Genomic DNA, 20,903 nt, shown 5'->3' on the forward strand with positions numbered 1-20,903 from the left:
GGACCCACTGTAAATAAAAATAAAAAACTACCATTCAGTTCGACACTGATTTGCTCCACATTCTGTAGGCTAGTGGGCTGTCCCTTCCTTCTGGAGCTCTCTCCCCAAACACCTCAGACTTTACACACCACTTGCTAAAGTCAAAACGGCACTCAAAACCCATCTGGTTCAAGCTGCTTTTCAGAATCCGAATCAGAATCAGCTTTATTTCCCAGGTCCATTTTTCTTTGGAATATCGTTTTTTCACAATGTGCTCACACATACAAAACAACCAAACAATATATACACACTAGTACATACATACTCTAAACAGAAACAATATAGAGGCAGTGCTATGAAGAGTGCAGTATGCAGGACTGAATTGTGATAGTTATTATTTAAATTGGGAGGTTGTTAATAATAATAATAATAATAATAATAATAAGGGGGTGTTACTGGGTTATTGGCCAGAATTGAACCTGATACTGTGAGTGATGGCTTATGGAAAGAAACGGTTCCTGAATTTTAATTTGTAACCAACCTAGCTCTTTCCTTTTAATTCCATCCTGTTTTTATGCACCTTTTTAATATTCATCCATAGCTTTTATTGATGTTTGCATACTGATCTTGTGATTGTTTTTCTTTCTTTTTACCTGGTAAAGTGCCTCTGAGTACCTTTGAAAGCATGTTGATGTATTATTATTATTATTATTATTATTATTATTATTATTATTGTTCTTATTATTTTGCAGCAATCTATGGTCAAATTATTGCAAGCAAAAACCAGGTGTAATTCTACGGCCTTCTGCACCTGTGTGGCGGGCCCCTTCTGACCCATGCTATGGGGCTGATAACACCGATAATGCCCATTTAATGGAGCCATAGCATAAAAAATGTGTGGCTAACGTCATCATGTTTCAACATCCAAGCATTCATAAACAGCCACCTGCACAGAAATGCAACAAGGCTATGTGTGTTTGTGTGCCCGTGGTTGAAGTGTGCTTAGGTGTAAATAACGTTTGAAGCTATAATATCACTTGATGTTTCAGGATATTAACTATTTAGGAAGTTAATTAGCCTCCACAGAAACTTACTTTTTGTTGTACCGACTAGGTAATAAATGACCAGGAAGTGCCAGCAGCAGCAGTCATTCACCTGTCGGTCATTGGTTTCTGGGGGAGGGAGGTGAGGGAATTTGTTGGATTTGACCTCAGTTACTGCAAGAAATCTTTAGCAGCAGACCTCCACGTTTTCCGAGGGACAATCAAAAGATGAAGGTGGATATTCATAATCATATTTTACCAAAGGAGTGGCCCGACTTGAAGCAGGTAGGCACCGAGACACACAAGCTCAGTGGGGATCTGAGAGGTTTTATATCAGCCACACATTTGTGGTTGAGTAGATTTATAAAAAAACAATACATATATATATATATATATATATATATATATATATATATATATATATATATATATATATATATATATATATGTATATATTGCATTTATATATGTTTTATTTATATTTGTACAGCAGGCAGATGTGAGAGCATCTCCTAAATATATCTGTATAAAATGTATTCCACAGACTTCTCCCATTGGAGTGTCAGCAGCGAGGTTAACAGCTGACTCCATAATTCTGTCTTCTCTATGGATGGTTAAACTTTAATCAATGTGTGACTTTGGCCTTGCTTTCCCTTTCCTATCTGTTATCTGTTCCTGTTACCATGTCTTTGTTATTGTGCCTTTAGTGCTGCATAGAAACAGTGGTCCGCTGACTGATGACCACACCTTCCCACAATGCATATTTTTATTTTTTATTTTTGTCTAACTTTCTACATGCCAGTTTGGTGCATGTTACCCTATTGTGAGTTATAAAGTACCTTGTCTGCCACTGCTGCAAAATGAACATGTCTTTCATTCCAACCTTATATAAACCCAACATACCGCTAAATGTTGAAGTAAGTGGTAACCTTTCCCTTTGCACAAACTGGCTGACTGATTTGTTAGCCAAAAAGTTATTCACAGGTGAAGAAAGGCACAGATTATAGAGGTCTAACAGGAGACTGTAATATAATTGTTGTAGTATTTGGCAGAGGTAGTTCTGCATAACAACTAGAGCATATGAAAATCCTTTGTGTTTAACCATGTTTTACAGCTGGGGTCTCTGTGACCCTCTGAAACAGAAGTAATGCATTGTTTTCTGTAGCAGAAGTCTGATACATGTCCTCAGTTCAAATTTACTCTTATGAACAGGTCTCACACAATTCTGAAAAGGCATGAAGTACAAAGGTGATAGTAAAATATTATGTACATTTAGGGGTTGTCAAGAGTGCCTGTTTACTCAGGACCCCGAAGAGAACGTTAGGGTTAACGTGGTATAAACTCCACTGTTGATTTGGAACGTATGGGGGTGGCAGTACCTCAGTCCGTAGGCAGCTGGGTTAAAGTCCCCGTACGGACCAACGTTCGGAGTGTGGATTGGTAGCTGGAGATATGCCACTTCACCTCTTGGGCACTGCCAGGTGCTCTTAAGCAAGACACCATAATCCCCCCCCACACCGCTCAGGGCACCGGTCCAGCTGGCGGCCGACTCACTCTGACAGCTCTTCATTTGTGCATGATTAGGTCCTGAGCATGTGTGTGTGTGTGTGTTTCAGGCCTGTGTGTAGTGATTATTAACAAAACAGAGTGTAACCCCACTGGGGATCAATAAACAGTATAAATTATTTGGGCGACCTGTAGCTTACCCAGTAAGAGGGCTTTCTCCATGTTGGCTGAGTCCTGGAGTGGTGCAGGGTTTGAATCCAACTTTGGGCCTTTGCTGCATATCATCCCTCATATCTTTCCACTTTCAAATAAAGGAAATAGCCCTAAAAAAATAAGCATTATATGGATTTTATTTGACGCAAGTCTCAACAAAATAGTAACTTGGAAGACAGTGACTTGCCCTTTTAAAAGAAGGGTGTAAAACCCATCTCACAATTTGAGTAGCAGAAGCTTCTCTGTAGTACAAGAGTACTACAGACCTATGGGGATGTGAAGTAGGCTTTAACTGTCTGTACTGCTCACGTCGATCACTTGAAGCTTAATTTGTATGCAAAGGAGTCAACAACCTCAGATGGCACTTGCTTCGAGTTATCCAGTGCGTTTGAGTGGAAAGTCCTCCAGGAAGAAGATTGAACCCTCGCAGATTGGATAACACAATCAATAGAGGCTTTTCCCACAGCAAGACGCGCAGGGGGTACCAAACAACGTTCAGATTTACACAGAGATTTCACATCTCAATGAAACACAACAGAATCTATACATAATGTGTTTTTCAGTATCTGACATTCAAAAGCAAAACACTCAGTTATTAAGAATAGGCACTCTTTTGCATGTGTTTCAGAGGTATGGATACGATGGGTTTGTGCAGCTTCACCATCTCTGTAAGGTGAGTTATATTTTTTTCTTCTTCTTGTATGCATCCATCCATCCATCCATCCATCCATCCATTCATCCATACAACATACTGTACATATATACATACATTTACACACACCTAGAGGGTGTTGGAGCCCTTATGCAATCTCACTGCACACAATGCTCGGGACACAGCAGGTTCCTCCTGGCTCCACCCCCCCTTGTGGACCCTTCAGCCGGGCTCTCGACTTGTGAGCAGCTGCAGGACTCCGCGAGGTGCCACTGCATCACTTCAAATAGCGCCGCCCGCAGCACAGCAAAATTCAGAGCAGCATGGCAGCTGGGTAGCAACTTTTAGCAGCCGACATTGGTTGAGCTTTTGGCATCAGCAAACTGCACATAAGGACGAATAGTGTCACATGCATTCAAACATGAGCTGGGACTGGTGATGAGCATCCTGATGCTAATGTTTAACCCTTCTGTTGTCCTCGGGTCAAATTTGACCCATTTTCAAAAACTTTCTAAATCCGAAATTTGTTTTTGTTTTTACCACATTTTCAACAAAGAAATACACATGGATGGTTCTTTACAACACTCTTCACCAGTAAAATAAATGATCAGTTCACTAATTTTATTGAATTTGGTAGTTTTATGTATTTTCTTAGCATTTGAAAAGAAAGAAGATAAAAGAATGTTGAAAAAAGTCACAAAAATGTCAGCAAAAGCTTCAAAAAAGGAGGAAAAATTCCACAAAAATGTCAAAAAAAAATGATAAAAACATCAGGAAAAGTGACAAAAAAAAACCTTGGATGAAAGCGACAAAAATGTCAAAATGTTGACTCAAAAAACAAAAGGTTGCATGGTCGACTGGAAGAGAACACAAGGGTTAAACAAGATCTAGGATCTATCGCATTGTAACAAAGATTCCAGATGTTGTTTGTATATATTTTAAATATACTTTTAGCATTACAAATACATTCCATTTGTCATATCACTTGCCAGGTGTGAATGAAAGGTTTTCATCTGACGTGTGTACGTGTTCGATGAAGCAGCTGTCTGCTGCCATCATGTGGTTGTATGCAGAAGTGTTATGTAATGTAAATGTCACATGGTCACATCACTTTGAAAATTGAAAATCTAATGAGTGAAATGGCCATGAGCGGGAACAATGACTCTGCCAAGGTGTCCAGACAAGGAACATTTTCCTCACAGGCACATCAACAGGGGATGTGAACGCTGTGCATGTTGTGTTTTAGGGTGAAGCAAACATGATGAAGGATGGGAAGCTGTTCCGAGTGATTCAAGAGAACTGCTGGGATGCAAAGGCACGCATAAGGGACATGGATCAACATGGTACATGCATGGACATAAAAAACACCAAGTGTTTTATCTCAAAGATTCCTAAAATTTACGATTCTGTTCATGATCTTTCAGGTGTCACACTTCAAGCCCTTTCCACTGTCCCTGTGATGTTCAGTTACTGGGTAAGTGAACACTAAGTCTGAGACACTTGGATGAAAAAACAATGCATCTATTATGTTTTGTTGCTGCGTGGTAAAGACCTGGATAATAGTGTGGTGAGCTGCAGCTATCCATTCCTTTCGAAACAAGGATCAAATTAAATTCTAGGGTCTTAATGGAATACCAAAGTGGCTTTTACACTTCTCTCAAAGCTGCTTAACTGTCTTTACTTTTCTTCAGTCAGAGAAACATCAGCACTAAGATGAAGAATATGTTATTAAAATGTCTTTCCAACTTTCACAGATGTATTTACCTATTGTAATATTTTGGATTACAGGCCAAACCTCATGATACACTGGATCTATGTGGCCTTCTAAATGACGATTTGGCTCAGACCGTGCGCAGCCACCCCAAGAGGTTTGTGGGCCTGGGCACGCTGCCCATGCAAGCCCCTGATTTGGCTGTGCTGGAGATGAGGCGCTGTGTGAAGGAGCTGGGCTTCCCTGGGGTGCAGATCGGCTCACATATCAACGACTGGGACCTCAACGCCACCGAACTCTATCCTTTCTATGCTGTGAGACATTGAATGTTGCCTATACATGCTAATACGATGACATAATGTTCCTGTAACGGTTGCAAATGTCCCTATGTCTACACTGGTTTGACTAATTTTCATACCATCAAATTCTCATTGAGAAAATCTTGCGGTGTGTCTTCTATGCAGGCAGCTGAGGAGCTGGGCTGCTCCATATTTGTCCACCCATGGGACATGCAGACAGATGGGAGGATGGCTAAGTATTGGTTGCCCTGGCTGGTGGGTGAGGGAGATTGAGTAGCATTGGGAGAAATTTAATATTCAACATGAAAGTCAATAGAAACTAAAATTCTCTTTTCTTGTGAAAGTGCATTGACAAAACGGATCCAAACTTAATTGTGTTTACTTGGAAAATCAAACAAATGGCACAAACACAGCCCCAACATCATACCCACGTTTTCTTAAAGGGATCGATGAAACCATCAAAACTAAATCATTGTATTCCCCCATTTGTTAAAACTCACACGTTGGTGTTGATTTTGAGTGCTGCAGTTTTCACATCAGATTTGATGCATTGTGAGTATAGCCAATGATAACCTACTTTTTGACTTTGCTTCTGCCACTTAGTCCATCCACCCACTTATATTGTCTTTTATTAACAAGACGTACATGGTGTTATGTGTGTTAAAAATACAGTTTGAAAAGGTAAGGTCACCGGTATGTTTTCTTGTCTTTTCCAACTCAAAGGCATGCCGTCAGAGACAACCATTGCTATTTGCTCGATGATATTCGGAGGCATCTTCGAGAGATTTCCTAAATTGAAAGTGTGCTTTGCACATGGAGGTATAGTCCAGATGTTGGGGACACATTTCAATTGTGCATCATTTACGTCACAGCTGAATAATATAAGCACAGATGTGTCAACTTCAACATATTTTTACTTCATGCTAAACCACACAGGTTGTTTGACCTATGTTGCTTATTGCTTTATTAACTTTATTGTTTATTTGGATACAGGTGGATCTTTTCCCATCACCGTTGGCAGAATTGAGCATGGCCACCATGTCCGCCCTGACCTGTGTGCAGTGGACAACAACATCAGTCCACGGAAATACCTTGGTTCTTTCTACACAGACTCTCTAGTTCACGATCCCCTCTCCCTGAAGCTACTCATTGATGTGATCGGAAAAGTGAGCTTATATTCATCATTCAATCAAAACACACACACACATACATTTATGGTTCTGAGAGGCTCCACAGAGAGCTTTTGCCATAGCCTAGTTTATATATACAGTATGTGTGCTGGTGTGTGTCTGTGTGCTTCAAACCGGATGTTTGATTTGATATGATTTAATACGGCAACACTGTTGAGCGCATCAGTGATCTCTTTATATTCCAGATTCTTCCTACAGCCTCATACCAGTTTTTAAGCTGCCAAATGGTACACATGTTCCTGCAAATTAAACTGAGATATCACGGTTTCAATTTCCACCTCTGGAAAGTGTCGCTTCTTAGCCGGATTACGTCTGGCCATGTTGTAAATAGTAGGGGCGAGGCCTCAAAAATGAGAATATATTGGGGCGTGATATTTAAATTACGATCGTTTCCAGCCGCTGCATTTATCAATGTTCGACCATCCTTAATCTCTGATTGGTCTGATACGAACGTTTCCTGGATCCCACGTGAAGCCTGTCGTGGGTTGATAAATGAGGGACAAAGTGAGAGAGCAACGCGATTAGCTTTGGAGCGAGATACAAAGTGTCCCCTGTGGTTTCTGACCAAGGTGGGAAATCTGTAGCATGTTGTTTACGGAGAAGGAGTACAAGGAAATAAGTCAGGGAAATTGCACCGCTAACCAGCCAGGGCCGAGCGACGTGTGTCTCCGCAAGGTGTAGTTATATTTTCCGAAAGGTGCACGTCTACTGGCTACGGCGTAGGGTCTGCCGTAGGTGTGTGTCTCCACATACACACACACTCAATACGTACGTAGGTTTGTGTCTCCACATACCTACGTACGTAGCCACGGAGCACATTTTACACAGAAGTATAGATCAAGCTCAACCCTTGTGTTGTTTTCCAACCGACCTGCACATTTTGGTTTTTCTGATTCAAAATTTCAAATGAAAAACCTTTTATCAACATTTTGGTTGTCTTTTTCTACACTTTTTTTGTCTTCCCCCCGATGTTTTTGTCACTTTTTCAATGTTTGTCGACTTTTTCTGAGCCTTTTGAAATTTCTATTGTTTTTTCCCAAATTTTCAAAGCTTTGTCACTTTTTTTTCTCCTTTTTTTTACATTTGTTCACATTTTTGTCACTTTTATTGACATTTGTCTTTTTATTTGTCTTTTTTTTTTTTTTTTACATATGTCACACACAAGTTCTTTCATCAATTATTTATTTCCCCAAATGCTATAAAATTAACAAAAAAAACACCCAACTTCAATGAAAGTAGTGAACTCATTATTTATTTAACATGTTAGGAGCATTGTAGGGAACCATCCACGCTACTTTTTTGGACAATTTGTTTGAAAGAAACCCACACTTCTGATACAGAAACCTTTTGGAAAGGGGTCAAATTTGACCCAAAGACCGCGGGAGGGTTAAGATGACACTGGAGGAGTGTTGCCAGTTCTGAATGTGGCGAGTGTGTTTAGAATTGTTCTACTGATGACAGAAACTATTCTTTCTTTCATCAATTAGATAGAGACACTATATATCTGCACATATTCACTCCAATAGCTTAACATGCATGTATTCCACTTCCAGGATAAAGTGATGCTGGGAACAGACTATCCATTCCCACTGGGTGAACTGCAGCCTGGATCACTAATTGAGTCAATGGACGAATTTGATGACACACTAAAGGTATGAATACTTCCCTCTCCTTCATTTAGACATCGCAGTCATGTCAATACTGCTGTCATGCACTGCGTCTATAACCCAGATAGAAAATGTTCATTAGCAGAAGTACAAAGGATGAAGTACAATTCTTCTTTGATAGAATGTAGAATTTTGAATTGGTACAATCTATAAGCCATGGCAAATATATTGATGTCAATAAATGTCTTCAATTCAGGTAGCTTTGAAAACTGAAGTGTGCACATACACAAATGAACAAGTTTTAAAATCTTAAAAGTACCGCATGTCCAATCATACATGGTGTGTACTCTGTTGTTTTGCAGGATAAATTGCTTGCTGGAAACGCAGTGGAATTTTTGGGCCTGAAACGAGAGGAATTTGAGTGAGATGCAAACCTGAGATAGAAATACGATACCCATTGATTCAGGGCAAAGGCTTTCTTCATATATTCTTATTTGGATGATTATGAAAACCATTTTGGATTAACTTGTATAATAAATATAACCAACTTTTTTGTTGTTTGTTATAATAAAATAATTTACTCTCAGTATTTTGTGAATTGCTTTATTTGGTTGACGGTATTTATTAGGGGTGGGAATCACGATATGATCCGATTCCGAGGCCAACGATTCGATTCTAAACCGACAATCGATGCTTATTGATGCAACAATTTTTTATGTACATTTCCATTTGTGATTTAAAATAAATACATACATCTAAGTTTGGTAGATTTTTACGTAAACAGTATCCGTCACACACAAGTTTTAATGACATTTTTTTTTCTCTACTGAGGTATTTATTTTGTAGTCCAGGCTTAAGCCTTTAGCATGCCTGTGAAAGTCCCCTTCTCTCACAGTAGTCTTCCATGTCAGAGACTCAGGCATGTTTAAAGGTGGACAATTGACTTCTTAGAACATGAAACGTGAGGTGGTCAGATGTAATGTGATAAAGTAAGAACAGCCTTTATAAGTTTTGTCTAATTATATTATGTATTTCTTATTAGATCATGTGTATATACAAAACTTATTTTTTTTAAACTTTTGGCCATTTTTGTGGGTTTTTTTTTTGCACTCTTGCTTTAACACCAAGTTATCCCATCCTCTTTTAGTAACTCTGTTTTCGGATTTGCACATATCTGCAGACTTGTAAATAAAAATTAACACATTTAAAAGGACCAAAAATGTTAGGCTGCATTGCAGTAGAGTGATGTGATTTTCCTAACACAACAGCCTGTTTTAGCTGTTCCATTATTTGCCTTTATTTGAGTTATTATATCAACATAACTTATGATTACTTATCAAAAACCTCATTGTGTGCATATTTTGTGAAAGCACTTATTGGCAACCCTACAATATTGCCACAATATTAACATTGAGGTATTTGGTTAAAATTGGATTATCTTTCTTGCCTAATGAGGTTAAATGCATCACTAAAAAAATTTCATCGAGCTAATGAGTGTGGGGAAAAGACTCAACTTTGAAGCTATAGCTACCCCTTGCTTAAGTGGAATTTAAAAATCTTTCCCCACGCTTCTTGAATACACAGGTTCACACACACCCAATTGGATGTCGGATCCGGATCCTGTGGTCGGAATGCATGACACCACCAATTGCACGATCGCACCAGGTCTCACCATCGAAGAAGAAGTGTTTTCCTGTGCGACATCGGCGTCACATCCGCTTTCCTGATGCCACTGAATGTTGGAGAGCAATGGCGGCGTGCCGGGGATCCTCGTCGAAATGGTTTTTCACCCGGGAGCAGCTCGAAACCACGCCGTCGCGCCGATCTGGAGTAGAACCAGACCGGGAGCTCTCCTACCGACAACAGGCGGCAAATCTGATCCAAGATATGGGTCAGAGACTCAACGTGTATCCTTTGTAAACAAACGACTAGACTGGAAGTAGTGGACATGCGCTAACCCCTGCAGCGGGCCCGATACTTTGCTAGCTAATGTTAAACAGACTGTTGATTTAGGGACCAAAATTCGGGAGTTTCTACATGAATATTTTGTTATTGTGTTTGTTAAACCATTGCTACGCTATGAGTCTTAACATGGAATAGGAATGTCATTGTTTTATGTTTAACGTTAGATATATGCTAATACAACCTGCTAACAGTTACCAAGCTAGCTATGGGTTAATGTTAACGTCCATTAGCCGAGTTTGTGGCTGTTGCACTGGGTGTCTTTAACGTTACTCCTCAGCCCGACCGAGCTGTGTTGATCAAATAACGACACTTTTCATAAGAATTCAATACGAAATCTGATGTTAAAATGTATTTGACATAACTTGTTATTTAAACCTAGCTCCAATAGCGCTATCGTAAAGCGAACGGAAGTGTCCTAATACCATTGCCGTACAGGTAGCTTGCTCAACAGTTAACTTTTCTTTACTCAGGCCTTTACGTATTTTATCCAGTTGTTTACTGTAGTGCTAATACGCTGCCTAATGATGCGTGGCTACATATAATGACGCATTGCAAAATTGTTCGTTCTGTTCATTTACCTTGACCCACACTCCAGCTCTCAATTAACCATAAATACAGCCATTGTTTACATGCATAGGTTTTATATGCACCACTCTTTCACCAAATTCCATAGAAATGTAAGTAATCTTTTCATCGTACTGCTACAGAGGGTTTTCACCGACGTCACGTTCTGGGCAGTAACCCGGATGCGCGGCCATATTGGATATACTCGGTGTAAACAACTTAACGTAGTACAGTGGAGTACTGTGCACTTTGGATACTTTAAGTAAATGTGGCCATGTCTAACCAACAGAAAAGCATCCAAGGTGCAAAGGCATATAGTGAAGGACTTGGACCACAGGAAAAGGCGCCATATTTCGAGAAATTCCAGTTTATTGGCTGTGCAGATCCCTACGAGTTAGCTCTCTCTTCTTGTATCCATGACAACACCATATCCCAATATAGTCAACTACCTGCTTTTCTCGCCGAGCCCTTACCCAGCTGCAGACCTTAAATCCTACAAAGGTTTAGAGGCCTATAATCAGGTGTGTGGATGGGTGAGTCACTAACTACCGTTGTGTGTTGAAGGCCAAAGTAAGTAATGCGATACCGTCGTTAATCACCCTAATCTTAACTGTATGACATCATTGCAATACTTAAGGTGTAGCCAAGTGAATCTCAATCGTTTTTAATTTCAAAGAGCCCCAGTTTACCATCTACTCTACCAGAGTGAGTTTGAGCTTTTTCAACCACAAGCGCCTCCTTTCCTTTGATAACTTGTGGCATTCCTTGCCCTGGTTTTGAATAACTTTTGGAAGTTGATACTATTCCAAATGTCTTTTTCTCAGTCTGGCCTGTTGGTACAACCGAAAACACGGCAGTAATAACCATTTTACTTGACAACTTTCGGGCTCTACTTGTGATGTGGAGTGTCTCCACTAAGGTGACTTCTGGTCTGATGATGCGTTGTGAAAACCCTCTATTGAACTACAACCTTGTGTCACGTGTTAGGAGTATACAGTGAAATGTCTTGTTTTTTGTATAGATAATATCTCCCACCACCTTATTCTTGGCGGCAAAAGTGGAAGAGCAACCTCGGAAACTCGAACATGTGATCAAAGTGGCACATGCCTGCCTAAATCCCCAGGAACCACCTCTAGACACAAAGAGTAATGTAAGTTTGGGCTCAATGGTTGAAAGTTTCTCCTTTCTATCTGCCTTTTCTGTTCTCTCAGTGATCATGGTTTCCCTGTGTATAACTGGCTGTGCCAAAATCCATTGCCCTTTTAAAAAGAGGCTTATTTTTTAACAGCCCTGGCCGGCCTTTGGCGTGTACCATACACCTAACAAAGGTTAAATTAACAATAAAATGAGCCTCTCTGTTTGGAGGTTTTGGCCATAGGAATTTAGTTGTTAGGGGGATAGATTAATAGACTCATTACAATTGTGATGTAATGACTGTCTATCAAACTTCAGGCATACCTCCAGCAAGCTCAAGAGCTGGTGATACTTGAATCCATAGTGCTGCAGACCCTGGGTAAGTAGTGGTGACTGGAGTGGATGACTTGAGAGAGACATAGCGTATTGTTTATCATAATCTTTTTCAGTAAGGGAAAAGTGTTATTGATCACTGTTGAATATATTCATCACAGCCTGTTGAGTGAAATGTTTTATCAGCTGCTGTATGGGTATCGTGTCATGTACATATTTTCAAGAAATCACTTAAAGGTGACATGTCATTCTGTCATTGCTGACATTAGTCATGAAACATGGCATTGATAAGGCTTTTGTAATAGTTCTCTCCATTTCAGTTCTGCACAACATTTCATGTTAGGGCTACAGCAATGTGTGCTTGCCTATTGATTGCATTCAATACTGAGAAACTTCTTTCATCCAGAATGAAAGTGGCCAGAGCTGCTTTTACGGCACATCATTTATAATTTACATATATATGAATTGACTGTGACGCCCATAAATAACTACAAGAATCTGAATTGATAGCCTTAACATGGAGCGCTAGATTTGTTTGTTTGAGCATAAAATGACATGTCACCTCCCAACTGTCTCTGTGTTGAACTCACCTGTCATGTATTTTGTTCCAGGCTTTGAAATTACTATTGATCACCCACACACTGATGTGGTGAAATGTTCCCAGCTAGTGCGAGGTAGAGGCTTCCTTCTTTGCTCTTTTTGCCCTCTGCTCTTATGTCTCCCACCTCAAACATGGGTGGGGAGGGGGGTGAAAACCTTGCTGATTTAATGGTTACATGGCCACACATCTTGCTCGTTTGATCGCTTTTTGAGTTCATTATATGACATGGCACATACACAACACTTACTGACGCTTATTGGGCCAAGTCCAAGACTGAATTGAAATCATTTTAGTTTTTTTCGGTTTGCCTTTCTCTGTATCTAAGAGGTCTGTATCTAAGACACTGACCGCTTTTTAAATATTGGTTATATTGGCTGCAGTCAATGAAGTGGTTCTGGCTTAAATCTATAAACATCATCCAGCTTGCTGAAAGTTTCCAAAGTGTAGCAGCAGCTTTTGTTTAGTGTTTTCAGTCTTGGCCTTGGCTTAATCAGTGCATTGAAACATTTAGTTACTGACCTAATGGTGATAAATGCTTTGGGCTTGCAGAAATGGTAATCCTTTTTCCTCCCCTATCCCCATTTTCCTTTTTTTCTGTCTCCCTTACAGCAAGCAAGGATCTGGCACAGACTTCCTATTTCATGGCTACCAACAGGTTGTTATCCTGCCCCTCCTTTGTTGCACTTTGACTGCACACCATAGCTTCCTGTAATGCAGGGTACCCTTTCAGTGTCCAACGGGCCCTACTTGCGCTGGTGGTTATTGGGATGCTTGCCTCCTCCCTTCAGCTCCCCTCCCTTGTTAAAAGGGAGCGGGACAGGGTGGCTATAGCGTTACCGGCCCCAGTTGCAGTGCGGTGTATTGTACTAGGGACCACGTGTTGGCACAGATGGGTTGAATGCAAGGTGTGAAGTGTAGTGGTGCGCTTGAAACCCACATGTTTGTTCGGTTGCGAAAAGTGCATAATTCTAAGAGAAAGACACTTTGGTAGCCTGAATAGCAGCTAAAGATTTCACAGATGTAAACATTTCTCGTAGAGGTGTTTCCGGTAAGTACCGCAAATACACTTTTTAAATGTTCTTTGTCATATTCATTTGTTTAAAATGCATTATCTCCTCAAATATTTTCACCTTTTACAGTATTTGCCTGTCTTTAAATGCATATGTTGTCTGGCTTTTCTAAACCATTCTTTCATACATGTAGCTCATGTAAAACATGCCCAAAATACATAATTGCGACCCATTAAGGACCAGCAACATATGTAATGAGTAGAACTATTATATATAATTATATTATATATAACTATTTGAGTATCTCTCACACTAATTAAAATGCATTTGGTGATTATGATATTTTTCTAAAGCAAGGAAAAAACGTTCTTTTCGACATGTCTTTGGTCCTTAAAGGGTTTAATATTCAACAGTGGTGGAAAGGAATTCACATTAATGTCATTAACTTCAACTACTTCTTATCAGTTGACAATGTCTGGATGCTGAATGTGAACGGTGTTTGACGTTTTGCACTGAGCTGGCACTTATTAGGAGTGCAAGCCAGAGCCAGTGCCAGTTGTTAAAGTAGCCTGATACTCATACTGATTGATTTTATTCATTTTTTCTACTCAGTCAAGAAGACTCACTCCTAATGGGTTTAAGGGTTTATGTATGTGTATAATTCCATCTGAGGCGGGGTTTTAAATGTCACTAGCCAAAAGTCTGTAAATGTTGGTTGTGACTGATGGCTCTGTAATCTGACTGACCAGACTCCAGACATTGTACTTGTCACTAGGGTTGGGCATCGTTTGGATTTTTACAATTCTTAGTCCAATTGTGATTATTGTAAAATAAAACCACAACAGAGCATTGTTTACCATGCTCGTTGGCTGCAACACAACGAGCACCTGGCCGCTACGGAAACCAAAACTTTTGCATGTTAAATTTTAAACCCATTATTAGATTTGAAACCAAGTCCTCCATATGATTCCAATAAGGAAACTATTCCACTGGCGTATTAATCTTTAAAAAAATTCCAAGTAGTAATCGGTTCTCAATGAACAACCCTTCTTGTCTCCCAGTACAAGGTTACCAGCCAGCTCTAACCCAAAGGGGTTTAAAACGCAGCGCTGCAAAGTTACGCCTAGTTATTTTATTTTTTAAATACAGCTTCATGCTGAGGAATTGCAGTTGAATTTAGCCATATCATGGGCTAGGTGTTTAGTAATCTGTACTTTTATGTAGTGGGTTTCTAATAGTATATTCATGGTCATGGTCAAGTGTCTGATAAATGTTTGTTGGGACCTCCTACTACTAAAAAAAAGAACAACCGTGGTGGTGACGTAGTGGTTTTGGTCTACATTTTAGCTTTAAAATAAATAATGGCCATGTATCTACTTTCTAATTACTGTTGATGTGATTTGAATCTGTTGTTCTGCTTGCATTACTGTTAACTCTTGCAATTTTACTGTTGCAGAACGATGTTGCACTCATCAAAGTCATGATTTCACCCTTGAGTCAGGGGTCAGATTAGCTACGATATTTCAATTGAGGAACGCTCTGTGTTGAGACCATGCGTTCTCTTTGCAATACTGTCACGCTGGTGCCCCGTTGTATCCATTGATGTGAAGGGCCCACTAGGTTTATCCCTTTTAACACAGTCCCAGAGACCCTATACAGAGGGTTTTAGGAGCAGCCCCTCGTCAGTTAACTGTACAATGATGTAACTGTCACATGGCTGGCCTCAGGGTTCAGTGTTTCACAATGGGCTGACTGCACTTAGCTAGTACACGTGACCCCTTCCCCAATTACCTTGCTTTGGCTTATTGTGTCTTAGCATTTAAACCAGCCAGGTTCTTTGAAACATAAATTATTGTTGCATGGCACAATTTGATGCTTACTTTTTTAAGCACACTGGGAGCTATGTCCTCACGAGAATCATGAAGTTGTTAGAAACCTGTATTGTATAACCTTTATTGTGAATTGGGTTCAACATGTTACATTATCAGAGTTTAATGTATCAACACAATCAAATAATGGCTTATCTTTAACAATCAATCCCTACAGTATATTAAAACTGTCTGCTCCCTCTTGTGTTTTTTCTCTTGTTTCTACATATGTTGGACCAATCGGGACAATGCCTGGCGTAAATCAACTCGCTCACATTCCTATATCCGCACAAATGCAAAACATCACTTTTTCCTGCACACACTCATCACTTGCACACACACACACACACTATGCAGTCTACACCTCACTACCTTCTGCCTCCAGTACAAGCCCACAGTGATCTCCTGTGTGTGCATCCACCTGGCGTGTAAGTGGTCCAACTGGGAGATCCCAGTGTCCACTGATGGGAAACACTGGTGGGAGTATGTGGACAACTCTGTCACCCTCGAGCTGCTTGATGGTGAGATTGACTAATGTCCTTTGCTTTTATATAATATTTTAGTGTGAATAACATAACTGGGAAGCAATTATTTATACATTGCTATTATTTAGAAAGGTTTTCCATAATGCCTGTTTTTGTATTTACTTTTAGATCACAGTTCATATAAAAGGTCACAAGGAGTAAACGAGTGTTGGTATATTAAGCAGAATTTAGGTGGTTTTGTGACATTTTTCTCTTTTTGTAGAGTTGACCCACGAGTTTCTGCAGATTCTGGAGAAAACACCCAGTCGATTGAAGAGAATACGAAACTGGAGGGTAGGATGCACTGCTTCTCTGTTTCATGCATTGGAAAGATATGTAGTGCAGGATGGATAGATGTATGGATAGGGTTTCACCCAAACTGCTACATTACACATCATTTTGATCTTTCAGACTACCAAAAAACTTAACGCCCTGTTCAAACCTGGTATAAACATTTCTCTGGGGTGATTTTACAAGTGGACAGCTCTAAGTACAGATGTGAATGCACCCCAGGCACAGAGGTTCGACCACATTCCAAAGTTGTTTAGCAGTGTGTATGCACATTAGTCAACTGGCATCCTCTGAGTGATCTGTCCTTGTCCTTCAATGTCTGAACATTTTGAAATGCCCACAGCGATATATTATGTTTGGGTCAAACATCTTTGGCATTTTGGTTTGCCTAGAACAAGCCAAGGAGACTCAGTTTGTATCTTTTCACTATCTTTTTTACAGCAGACTAGGCACGGGAAATTCTTTGCTGGTTCTAAAGAAACAATGCATTTGGTATTTGCTAACGGAAATGTTTATTTGCATGTAGAGTGGCTAAGTAAGATCCGATCATATGTGTCACCTACGACCCTTGTGGAGATGCATTCTAATGCCAGGTTTGAACTGATATGCATACAGCTGTCCACTTGTGGTCAGATCACCCAACACACATTTCAATGCCAGGTCCGAACAAAGCCCAAGTATCAAAACACACTTTTGAAAAAAATGTAAATAGCCACACTATAGGAACTATAAATGTACACCCCCAACTTTAAAAAATCACAAATATTAAGAGAACAGAAATCTGCTGTTAAACCCCCTTCAGCAACTCTACTGCTATCTAAAACCAAACTCTGTTTCACAACTCATTTTATCCCCTAGGCGACACAAGCTGCCAAAAAGCCCAAGGGTGACAACACTCAGTCGGCTGACAACTCCTTTGCTGGGCCTTCCATGCTCCAGGATCATGGGGATGCCTCCTCCAACCCAAGTTTTTCTAAAGGAGGCGTTCACTTTACCGTGCCCATGCCTGGCCAATCCGGAGGTGCAACCCTGTCATTGGACGCCTTGTCTGGCACGTACAACCCAGCTAGCCACAGTGAGTGGCCCCTTGGCAACCAGAGCCAAACAGGGTACCCTTCCACCTGTATAAAACAGGAACCGCTCAGCATCCCTTCCACCTGTATAAAACAAGAACCCTTCAGCATCCCTTCCACCTGTATAAAACAAGAACCCTTCAGCATCCCTTCCACTTGTATAAAACAAGAACCCCTCAGCATCCCTATCCAAGAGCCACCTCTGTCCTTGCAGACCTCCACTTCCTCTTTGCTTCAGCATCTGCCGGTATGCAAGACTGAAAAAACACTAGACTTCATCCCTGTCGTCAAGCAGGAACAAAAAGGACCTGTTGGGAGCGGAGTGGGCAAGCATCAGCCACCAACTCAGCCTCCTCCACCACAGCCTTCTCCCGCGCAGAAGCTGTCTCTGGACAAATACAGAGAGAAACAAGCTGCAGAGCTTGCTGTCTCTGGGCAGAAACGCGGTCAGGAACCACATGGAGGAAATATCGATTGTGGCGCGAGGGGGGATATGTTATCTTTCTCCTCTTCTTCCTATGCACCATCCTCTATGAGCCAAGCGGACAATAGAAAATATTCACAGCCCCACCAAACATCTTACGGTGGTGTCGGGAACACCACCGCCTCCCCAATGAAAATGAAAGTCTCTTCCTCTTCGACTTCAGGGCAAGATAGACGTCATCTTGGGGACAAACGGGACAAAGGCTCGCTTAAACTCCGCCTGGCCGTTCCCGGGTCAGGTAGCAGCTCCCAGCTGGATAAAAGTGGACAGCCAAGCAAAGATGAGCTCAAGATGAAGATAAAAGTCTCATCGTCAGAGCGCCACAGTTCGTCGGATGAAGGCATGGCGGCCAACAACAACAACAAGAGCAAACATTCCAGCCCTCTGGTGAGCAAGGAGAAACAACATCGTGGAGCAGATCACAACCTCCATCGCCACCACAAGCACAGTCACCCCCATCCACACACGCACAGTGGGAACGGCGGCGGCAGCCTGCTGCGTGGTTCCCCAGGACTGGTCAGCGTGGAAGGCACTCCGCTTGCTCCTCCCGGATCCACTTCTTTGTCTTCTTCGCGCAAAAGGGCGTACCCCGAGGCAAGCCACAACCACCACCCACCATCCTCCTTCTCCACTTCATGCTCCAAAGGGAGCAAAGTCCCCAAGGGGGGCACTGGTGCTGCAGGTACATCTTTTTCTCTCCCTTTTTTTCCTCCTTGCTCCTCTCCTGTACTGCAGTGTGTCTCGTCTGGCTTGCAGCTCTATGGCTAACCTCCCTCCCTCCTCCTCTTCCTTATTCTTGTTTCTCCTCCTCCCCCTCCTGTCACACCCAGGTGGGCTGCGGACCTCTCAGCAGTACCCTCCTCCTAGCGAATCGCCACATGAAGTAGGAGAGCAGAGACACTGAATCCACCGCTCTGCAGCCATGGACCACCCCGTGGAAATGAGAACAAACTACCCACACCTCAGACTTTGGAGACTATGCTCACCTCCCTGTTAAGTGCCCTAGGAAAATAACTCATTATGTCATGATAAACCCTTTACTGATAGGCAGAAACACTACTGCAAAAAGATCAGTATTGTTGGACTTCTCAATTTTTGAGAGATAAGAAAGATGAAAAAGAAATTATGCTTCCTGACTGTTGGATCTCTGGGCTGTGATGCTCAGTCCTGTCTTTTTATTAGTGTGTTGAACTGCTGCTTGGTTCTCCTTCCTCCTCAAATGAGTCTAGAAATGTGTTCATCACAGAGAAAGTCCTTCCCACATTTCAGATCTCCATATGGGAAAACAAAAAGTACTATGAGAGGCATGGAAGGTGCACTGACTTCATTTTCTTCCTCTAAAAAAAAAAAAAAAAAAAATATATATATATATATATTTTTTTTTTTTTTCTTGTTTTTTTTTTTTTAAACGAGTAATTTAATTTAATCACATTTCTGTGGTTGTATGGAGAAAGCCAGTGGCCAGCTGGAGAGGAGTGCAAGTTATGTTTGCTGGCATTCCATTTAGTACTCTGGATGGATGCAAAACACTTTTTTAGATGTAAAGTTTGATCTCCTCAATTTCTTTCTTGTCTTGATTTCTTTTTATACTTAAGTACTGTGCATATGAATGCATGTTTCAATCATCAATGGGATTTAAAAGGAGAATGCGTACTTGCTGTTTACAGAAAGCGGAGATACATGTACATACATTTTTGTATGTTTAAAGAAAAATACAAAGCTATACCATGACTACTCAGGTTTAGAGCTCCTTGTAAGTATAACTATAATACCTAGAAAAGACTTATTTTGTTGATCAATGGATTAGGTATCAACGGGTGAATGATTCCAGTGGTGTGTGTGCGCTTCTTACCTTCCTACAGGGGGTGCTGTACTGTGCTTTTTCCATCAAAGGGAATATCAGTAGATGCCCTCAGCAACACAGGCAACATCCAACACCTACTTATCACATCAGAGCAATGCAATTTGTACCAAAAATATAATTCTTTCGGACCTATAAGTAAACCTTAAGCTGGATGCCAAAGGTTGTGCCTCAAAAAGAAACCGTAGTAGTGTGCTATTAAAATTTACATAACCCTTTTTCTTTGAAGTGCATCAGACATCATTTTAGGACATGACGCTGTGGCCCTTAGATTTCAGCCCATAAAGGGGTTACATGTTTGTACATGATATTCAATCAGCCATTAACATTGTACGATGTAGAAAAAAAACAACTTTATGGCTCAGTTCCATCCCAGCAAAAGTTGTCACAAGATTGACCGATTATCCAAATGCAACATGACCTGCTAGAAATTTTGTCACTGATGTCCTCATCCAATTGATTGAATTTACATCTGCAGCCATGTACCTGTCCAAGCACGTCTTCACATGAGTTTCATACATTAAACGCTATATTCTCAAATCTTGACACGACCGTTCCCTCTGTTCTTGACTGGGTTTGTTACTCGTTTATTTGATAGGCGTTTGCTAAATACTTGGTAAGCCTGAGGCTGGATTGTTTGGAACCTTATTGGGGATTTCCTGTTAAGACACAGAGCAAAAGCAACTGTGGACCAATAAGCATACCCAATTCTTTACATTGTTTTTCTTCATTTCAATATTATGAATAAACTTAAAAGTTGCCACTACCCTGACACAGTATAAACATGGTTGTTGCTGTCATTTTATTGTGCATATAAACATGTTACTAGAATCTAGGGGGAAGGAAACTTGGTGATTTGTAGAATTAAACAGACATGCTTGTATATTTGCCAAGTCTTTATTTGTGGCATGTCTCTCAAGCATAATTTTACGCACTGATTTCTCAATAACTCAGAGGAAAGCTGACAGGAAGTAGTTTACATTCTTGGCATGGAA

The 20,903-nt window shown here is 40.8% G+C and overlaps 2 protein-coding genes across 4 annotated transcripts; both read left to right on the forward strand.

The window, feature by feature from the left end:
* Positions 1-1,127: 1,127 nt before the first annotated feature.
* Positions 1,128-8,819, forward strand: acmsd (aminocarboxymuconate semialdehyde decarboxylase). Its single transcript, XM_034886681.1, has 10 exons — positions 1,128-1,307; positions 3,370-3,414; positions 4,640-4,736; positions 4,818-4,867; positions 5,182-5,418; positions 5,569-5,662; positions 6,127-6,222; positions 6,397-6,569; positions 8,147-8,245; positions 8,563-8,819. Exons 1-10 carry the CDS (start codon positions 1,251-1,253, stop codon positions 8,623-8,625), a joined length of 1,011 nt encoding a protein of 336 aa, XP_034742572.1. The 5' UTR covers positions 1,128-1,250; the 3' UTR covers positions 8,626-8,819.
* A 1,041-nt stretch (positions 8,820-9,860) lies between these two features.
* ccnt2a (cyclin T2a) lies at positions 9,861-19,115 on the forward strand. 3 transcript variants are annotated; one of them, XM_034886679.1, is made up of 11 exons: positions 9,861-10,107; positions 10,761-10,842; positions 11,751-11,879; positions 12,182-12,242; positions 12,808-12,870; positions 13,407-13,452; positions 16,033-16,196; positions 16,423-16,493; positions 17,349-17,648; positions 17,721-18,729; positions 18,878-19,115. In XM_034886679.1, exons 1-11 carry the CDS (start codon positions 9,950-9,952, stop codon positions 18,949-18,951), a joined length of 2,157 nt encoding a protein of 718 aa, XP_034742570.1. In that variant the 5' UTR covers positions 9,861-9,949; the 3' UTR covers positions 18,952-19,115. The 3 variants fall into 3 exon arrangements, with proteins under 3 accessions (XP_034742570.1, XP_034742568.1, XP_034742569.1); XM_034886677.1 differs by having other exon boundaries at positions 17,349-18,729; XM_034886678.1 differs by lacking the exon at positions 12,808-12,870 and having other exon boundaries at positions 17,349-18,729.
* The last annotated feature ends 1,788 nt before the right edge of the window (positions 19,116-20,903 follow it).

The sequence above is a fragment of the Etheostoma cragini genome, chromosome 11 (genome assembly GCF_013103735.1).
Source record: "Etheostoma cragini isolate CJK2018 chromosome 11, CSU_Ecrag_1.0, whole genome shotgun sequence".
In the NCBI taxonomy this organism is placed as follows: domain Eukaryota; kingdom Metazoa; phylum Chordata; class Actinopteri; order Perciformes; family Percidae; genus Etheostoma; species Etheostoma cragini.